General features: G+C 42.3%; 1 protein-coding gene across 1 annotated transcript; it reads right to left on the reverse strand.

Moving 5' to 3' along the window:
• Positions 1 to 1,498: 1,498 nt before the first annotated feature.
• On the reverse strand, positions 1,499 to 8,014 carry lsm3 (LSM3 homolog, U6 small nuclear RNA and mRNA degradation associated). Its single transcript, NM_001172287.1, is given in 4 exon segments — positions 1,499 to 1,927; positions 4,720 to 4,815; positions 4,904 to 5,014; positions 7,981 to 8,014. Coding segments are annotated over 4 exon segments (309 nt in total). The 5' UTR covers positions 8,002 to 8,014; the 3' UTR covers positions 1,499 to 1,846.
• Positions 8,015 to 8,531: the final 517 nt, after the last annotated feature.

Here is an 8,531-nt window from a genome sequence, read left to right on the forward strand (position 1 = left end):
AGCAAATTAAACACATTCATATGGGGAATTCACAAAAGGGGTGATATTGAGACAAAATAAAAGGGAGAGATAGATTTAAAACCCCTATCTCCACTTGTGAATTTGTCTTTTAAAGAGAGAGTTTTCAGATTTTGTCATTTTACCAACAATTTTTTGTATGAATTTGTCTTAAGCTCTTAGTAAATCTGTCAGTGTGCCATCAAACCTGGCCCCACATCTACATGAGCCTCGGAATAAGGATTTTACCAGCAGGATTTTGCATTTCATTTTGTCATTTCACTTTAGGGGCATTTCCTGAAGGGTCATTTTAGTTTGCCCAGCAAACTATACATCACTTTTTTTAGGACAAGCCGGGCTTTCTAACGTTTTCTAAATTTCTGTAACAAGATGTAAGGGTCTAAATACCTTCTTCGTGGGGAAAAGTGTATCAATGGCCCACCCCCTGCACTACTCTGCCCCCGCACTACTTCTCTAGCCCCTACTGATTACTGCTCAACAGCAATCCGGCCCACACGCCAACATGCCCGGCGAAAAGGGGCCCAACAGGACTAGGGCCCACCGGGTTTTTAGCCAATGCCCTGTCTGGGGCCAGTCCAACCTTGTACCCCAATATCCCAGTTTGGGTGCCAGTGCGCATGTGCTGCTCACCAAGATGGCGGCTGGGAACAGAAGGGGCACAGCTAAAGGTGGGGGCCAATGCGGTCACACAGCTCTGTAATTCTGGGCATGCGATGGGGGCACTTTAAATAAAAATGTATACAATATATTCAGTCAAAATGTTATTATTGCCTCATTCATTAAGCTAAAACTAGCATAATCATGCAAATAAGAGGTAAAAGTTTTTTGTATACACAACGTATCAATTGAACGTTTTGTTTCATCAGTGTTTTACTTGTTTATAAAATGTCAGTGAGGCTTTTTGCACCTAATAGTCTAGGGTTAGACAGAGACTTGTCCCCTAACGATGAGTCTGCTAATCCCCGTTAACATGTTCATGATCCCCCAATGGGGCCCCTACCAGAGGTGGGATAGGGAGACTGGGTGAAAAAGCAAAACAGCAGAGCTTAGAATTGGTCTGACAGAGTTACACTGAGCTTTACTCCATTTTGGAAATGGCAGGAAAACTACGTTTAAATGACAAATTCACAAGAGAGTCTGTAAACTGTCTTTCTTTCACCAAAAACGGAAAAGTGGTAGTTGAGTCGGAACTTAGGCGGATTTCTGTTTGTGAATCTGGAGAAAGTTTTCCATCACTTTTACTCCAAAAAAGGCTCTCTCCACTTTTGTGAATTCCCCCCTATGTGTAGTACAAGTGTTTAACCGTGTTTTTAAGTATTCTTTTTTTTAAAGACATCAAGTTCCTCAGGCAATGCCAGGAACCTCAGCTAGTGTGTATTTAGACTATTCACATTCAGACTATTATCACCAAGCCCAATGAAAACGGTTACAGGCTTTTTGAATGATAAATTACAGAACCTGTTACCAGACATCAGACTGATTAAATGGTAAATATCAAATTTATTAGATCATAATACAGTAAAACCTGTATTAACTATGCAGCTGATGTCAACAGAAAGGAAAACTTATACAATCCCCACTTGTATAAACAACGATCAAAACAAATTTATAAAAAAAAAAAAAAACGGCGTCTGCCATTAGCCTGGTTGTTTTTGATTAAAACACATTTGTTCACCAATATAGGAAAGCAACAAGATATTTCCATTTAAAGGATAAACTTAAGTGCCAACTGATCCTTGCAGTTCCTGTGGGTATCCAAAAAAGGTTCAGTAATCATAGCAAATTAAAATCCAGAGGTGTAACAGGACAACAGCTTGTTAGAAGGAAATCAACCAACTCTTAAGGGAGGAGCTACAAGAACCACACCATCGCCTCTTACAAACAGCATAGGGATGTTCCGCTTTGTAGACTGAAACAAAAGGGGGAAAAAAAAAGTTGTAAATTTTGCATTACAGAAAAGTACAATTTAGAACACAATAGAATTACACACAGCTTTAAAGGAGAAGGAAAGGCTAAGTCACTTGGGGGTGCCAAAATTTTAGGCACCACCAAGTGACTTAGATCGCTTACCTTGTATCCTGGGCTGGTGCCCCTGTTAGGAGAAAAAAGCACCAGCCCAGGGTACCTGTAGGAAGCACTTCCTCCTTCCTTTTTCTTCTCCCGGCGAAATCCGTCGGCCGGCGCATGCGCAGTAGAGTAAAAAGCCGACTTTGTTCTTTAAGTTCGGCTTTTCACTCTACTGCGCATGCGCTCGCAAGCGAATAGGAAGTAGGAAGCGCTCGCTGCTACCCCGGGCTGGTGCTGTTCTCTCCATACAGGGGCACCAGCCCGGGGTAAAAGGTAAGCGATCTAAGTCATTTGGGGGTGCCTAACATTTTGGCACCCCCAAGTGACTTAGCCTTTCCTTCTCCTTTAAGTAGGTTTAAGTGCAGTTAAGGGTAAACCAACCTTTTTATTGAAGCTACAAATAGTTACTGCTGTAAGTAAAGGACTGGTTTTAAACAACAAACTCACAGCTGGCAAGTCTTTATACCCACATAATGTCATTACTGCCTCTTGTGTCAAACTCACACCTACATTCAACCTAAACCAATTAAATTAGGGCAGGGTCCCGCCCCAGGGGCCCTGCAGGTGCCCGTGCCCCCAGAGGGCCTCCCAACCGATGTCCTCCCCCTAGCACGTAAAATTAACGTGTCGGGGCAGGAGCGGTCGGGCACGGGCAAGGGTCGGGTCTGGGCCGCCGGGGCCCACCGGGATTTTTCCCGGTATCCTGGCGGCCCAGTCCGACCCTGAATTGGGAATCATACTGTCTGATTCTCCTTAAGTTCCGAGGGCAGCACTACACTAGAGCTCCTGCAAAGCAAAACAATCCAAACCGTGTTAATAAAATTAACACACAGGTACTGAAAATTATGCAGAATATATTTAATGCAGGAGATAATCAGGGAAAGATGCCAACAAAGTGACAAACTAAAACATGAATTCCTTTATATTGTAGGTAGGAGCAGCAGCTTGCGAGGCCTACTATATACCACATTCTCATGATCAGTGCAATGTCTAATATGATTCTGCCCTAATCATACATCATAAACTAGATGTTAGCAAAACATCAAATAATTGCTTTTATGGTATATGTTGATTTCATTTTTCATGCTAAACACAGTAAAATCTATAGTAACTATGCATCTGTCTACAGAATGGAAACTTAAATAATCCACATAAGTGGGTAAAATGCCTGCCAAACTGCATTCAGTACAGTTCAGGGGAAGCAGATACTTTTTCAGACAAGTTTCTAGAATGACTCCGACCTGATTTTGGTAGACAAAATTAAAACCAAACCAAGTAGCAGCCCTACTTTCAGTACACGTATGGGATCAGTTATCCGGAAACTCGTTATCCAGAAAGCTCCAAATTACGGAAAGCCTTTCTCCCATAGACTCCATTTTAATCAAATAATTAAGATTTTTAAAATGATTTCCTTTTTCCCTGTAGTAATAAAACAATACCTTATATTTGGTCCCAACTAAAATATAATTAATCCTTACTGGGGGCAAAACAAACCTATTGCATTTAATTAATGTTTTATTGATTTTGTAGTATCTGTAAGTCATGGGGATCCAAATTACGGAAAGACCCCTTATCTGGAATACCCTTGGTCCCGAGCATTCTGGATAATGGGGCCTATACCTGTACTCTGTAGGAAGCCAGAGAACCCATAATTGCACTTTTTACTGATATTAAGGGTTAAAGATTACAATTCACTTGTTTACCATTATCTTCCCCCTTTTTTTTTTAATAAAGAATGGGTTAGAAAACTAGATTTCTATACTAAACCTCGTTGCCTAGGTTTAAAGGGATTTTGACATGATTTTATGGTGTATTTCTATAGCAAATAATTCACTCTACCATTTAACATTGTTCTTGAACCAACAAATGTATTTTTAGCTGTAATATTGGTGTGTAGGCGCCATCTCAGTGCATTGTGCCCAAGTCTGAGCTTTCAGAAGGAGCCAGCGCTACACATTAGAACTGCTTTCAGGCAACCTATTGTTTCTCCTACTCCCATGTAACTGGAGGAGTCCCAAGCTGGACTGGCTTTCTTACTATTGAGTGCTATTCTGATATCAGCAATTTTAAGGTGTCAGGGAGCTGCTATCTTGTGGTACATATGGCAACTATAGAGACGAGTGATAAGTAAATTGCACCCCAAGGGACAGCCGCTTGAGCCCATGGCAGTCAACGCGTCACCCCTCCCTGGTTCCCCCATTCGCCCCTGCTACCAGCGCTACAGTGACAGATGGGTTGAGGGAGGAGCAAGACAGAGCAGTGTTAAGCGAGGCTCAGAGCAGAATGGATGGAACTCAGGGTAATTAGGCAGTAGAGGTACCTGCTTGGCACCCATCGACCATTGCGGCCAGACACGGGCCTCTTCTGCCTACCCCTAGTTTCGGCCCTGCTAAGGGTTACAATTTTTCACATCTTATATGAATTTTCACTTTATGGCATTATTTGCCCCTTTTAATACAAATATTTATTGTGCTTGTTGCTCAGCAGGCTAAGCCACAAAGCCTTTTTAAAAAGGTATACCTTATCGGAATATAGATTCATTTAATTTCTTAAGCAACCAGTAACTGAGATATATATAGGTAATAAATCCGTGTGTAAATGCAATAAAAGGAATGCAATTAAAATAATATTTACTTTGTAAATCTCCTCATATGTCTCCTCATCAATCTCTATGGTTGTCACGGTCTCTTCCACATCTCCCAGGATCATGTTCAAATGCTGATCATATGCCTGTATAAAAGAGCAAACAAGGAAACAGGTTTTCCTTACGCTTCAAATATGATCCGCACAAAACAAATCACCTATACTAAACACTCACGTGTAAACGTCCACGCAGCTCTCGGTCATTCCTCATCTTAACGTAGATCCGTTCATCTAGGCTAAGTCTGATCAGATCCAGAGGCTCTTCCACTGTATTTGTGGTTTGTTGCTAGATCGATGGAGAGGGGAGGAAACAGAGATGTAATACAATACTCAGCACCATGACCAGTTTTGCTCAAACATGCAAGTTTATTCAACACAACAGTGTCACATTAACAGTCCCTGAGACAGTTACAATTTTTGGATCCTATAACACTGGGCCACATGTCTGCTTAATAAGTTATTCTGTGTGTTTGAGCGGTAGTTTCTTTTTAGTATGATTCAATTTATAGTTTTCAGTTTAAACCTAGTCCTGTGTTTCTGCCTCTATCTTAAAACTGTTTTTGCTGGATACATAAGAGTTGCCTGTATATTGTTTAACCCCTTAGCTGCAAAGTAATAATCATCTGCTTTTACCACAAATTCTGGTCCCCTTTCTTTTGCAGATGGTGCCGTGATATATTAGCCTCCTTATAATTATGATATTATAAAAAGTACTTTCAAGGAAATGTAAACCCAAGAAAACAGTCTCAAAACTGCCCAGCACTCTATTCAGAGCACTTTTGCAGTTGACTTTTTTCCCCCCCATGTCTTTCGAAGGTTTACATTTCCTTTAAACGAGTAATGGCACTTCTGATTCTATATTCCAGTGAATAAGTTGCAAATATTTAGCAATAGCAGTCTTTTAAGCCACACAATCAAGTGTCAGTGCTTGCAGGGGTACAGAGTATTTGCATGAGTTTAGTAACTCAGCATCCACAGGACCTTTGGGGGGGGGGGGGGGGGGAAGTGTGAAGGGCAGCAGGTCCTCAGGCAACTAAACTCAAGCTTGCTTGATCATTTGTCAATATATGAGAAGACTTGTCATATCTTTGTTGTGCTGGCTCCAAGAACATATATTAGCCAATGCCCGTCTGTTCCATTGTTTACTTTTGCACTTAACCTAGCCCATCAAAATAAAGACTTGTGCAGGGAATGTTAATCTAATGATTGTGATCTGTTCCTCTCATCCACTGACTGATTTAATGACAAAAACGGTCAAGCCCATCTGATCAAATGTTGGGACAATGCAGTTGAAATGATCGTATATTTTACAATCGTTTCCCCCTGAATGTAACAATAAGTTAATAATAAAGCAAATTTTATTGGTTCACTGTAAAGGTGGCCTTACACGCTAAGATCCACTCGCTTTGCGAAGTCACCAAGCAAGCGGATCTTCTCCCAATATCCCCATCTATGGGTGGGCAATATCAGGCTAATTCGGTCGTTTGGCCCCAGGGTCAAATGTCCGAATTAGGACGACGGCCATAGGCGTCTGTCTGTTTGGGGACTGCATTAACGAGCCAATGCAGTCCCCGATCAGACTGATTTTTAAACCTGCCTGATCGAGATCTGCCCGATGTCAGTTGGGCAGGCCTGTCGTTAATGCCCATACACGGCCAATAAGCTGCCGAATTGGTCTAAGGGACTGATATCGGCAGCTAGAATCAGCCCATGTATGGCCACCTTAAAACTGGTTGTTTCACATGACAAAATCTGCTTGTGTATGGGCACCTTTATTGTTTTGAGCAGTCAGATTTGATCTACAGTTACCAAATAGCATTTCTTTTCTCCCCTGCATGGGATTGTAAGGTCTGTGGGGCAGGGACCTCCTTCCTCTTGTCTAGGACACTTAGCACTATACCTTTAATGTAACTGTACTATTTGTATTTTAATTATAAATAAAGCCCAGAGTGTAGTTTCACTAGTGTGAAGTACAATACTCTTGTATTTGTGTCTTGTTGTTTTTTTATTATTATTTTTGACACTGGCTAACACGGTACTACAGTTTTTGTTTTGTAACCTGAGCTATTAAAACCTTACAGTTTTCATTTTTTGTCTTGTTTGAACTTTAGATTTAAGGAATGCTTGTGGTGTCTTTAATAAAAAGCCAAAATGACAGACTTAGGTTATAGATTTAGACCCGCTTGGGCAGCCAATAGGGTAGTGAACCAGCTGCCTAGCCAGTAGTTATTTAGTTTGCTCCCAAAAACATGCACCACCTCCATACAGCTTTCAAACTGCTGAGCTTTGGCAGTGATGAAATGTATGTTGTGTTCTTCCAATCAACATGGATTGACACATTAGTAAATTAGGAGACATGTTGGATAAATGGGAAAACCCCTCATTTTGTAGGCAATTATGAATAATATCCGGTGCTGGTTTCATTTTGGGCTAAACATTAACCCTATCTGTAACAATGGCCCCTTTATTGGAGCTCCCTATAGATCCTCTCAGGTCCCTGTCTGTGTTTCAAATGAGGGGTGGGCGTGTCCTAACGGTCCCTGCTAGAAGAACAGTAGGAGGGGGAGAGCCAATCACAGCCCTGCACTCACAAAAGCACAGACAGGCTTCAGTTCCCTATCAGGTCAGCCTAGCTGCTGATTGGTTCCTATCTTAGAGTGCCCCGGCTCCCCTGCACATCCAGAGAATTCAGCCAGCAGGAAGTGGAACAGATGGGCGGGGCTAGTGGGGTTTGGGGGGATTCTCAAATCAGTCCGAAACAACTTTTTTTTTTTTTAAGCACAATCCTATATCTAGGAGTATAATTCACTAGTATATTCTTAAATTTTATAGGATGTGTCCCTAAAAAACAGGAGTCAAGAGTCAATTGGGAGATAAACTCAGAAATCTGAGGTATAGAAACTAAAACAAGCCTTGTGCTTCTATTGTTTGAATATATTGACGCCATCAGCCACACAGAACATACATTTCATTTTACTCCTGACCACAACAACTGGGTTTTTAATCAGATTTACATCGCTAGTTATGAATATAAACACACTCCACCGGTGCTTCACGATTAAAAAAAAAAAAAGGCTTTGAAATAAAAGAGAAAACAGTCCAGTTTGAATAAACATTCACTTAATTCCCCGCAACATAAAAAAACCCTATACGCGTTCCCAAGCGAGACCGGGCCAGGAGCACCCCTTATGCCGCACTGCGCCGAGAACCGAACAGAACCTGTTTTCCAGTCTTATAAACCCACATCCCTACCTGCTCTCCGTCGTCCGCCATCTTCAAAACCCCGCGCAAAGGAAATAGCCGAGAACCCTGACAATTCTCCTATCGCGATATTTATGTGCCACAGGAAGAATGTGAAGCTCGGCCAATAGCGTGAGAGTATGGGCAGTAAGTGGCGGAGGCCTGGATGTGACGCTTGGCCAATAGCGTGAGAGTATGGGCAGTAAGTGACGGAGGCCGGAATGTGTAGCTCAGCCAATAGTGTGAGAGTATGGGCAGTAAGAGGCGGAGGCCTGGATGTGAAGCTCGGCCAATAGCGTAAGAGTATGGGCAGTAAGTGGCGGAGGCCTGGATGTGACGCTTGGCCAATAGCGTGAGAGTATGGGCAGTAAGTGACGGAGGCCGGAATGTGTAGCTCAGCCAATAGTGTGAGAGTATGGGCAGTAAGAGGCGGAGGCCTGGATGTGAAGCTCGGCCAATAGCGTAAGAGTATGGGCAGTAAGTGACGGAGGCCGGAATGTGAAGCTCAGCCAATAATGTGAGAGTATGGGCAGTAAGTGTCGGAGGCCGGAATGTGAAGCTCA

Source organism: Xenopus tropicalis, chromosome 4 (assembly GCF_000004195.4).
Source record: "Xenopus tropicalis strain Nigerian chromosome 4, UCB_Xtro_10.0, whole genome shotgun sequence".
Taxonomy (NCBI): Eukaryota; Metazoa; Chordata; class Amphibia; order Anura; family Pipidae; genus Xenopus; species Xenopus tropicalis.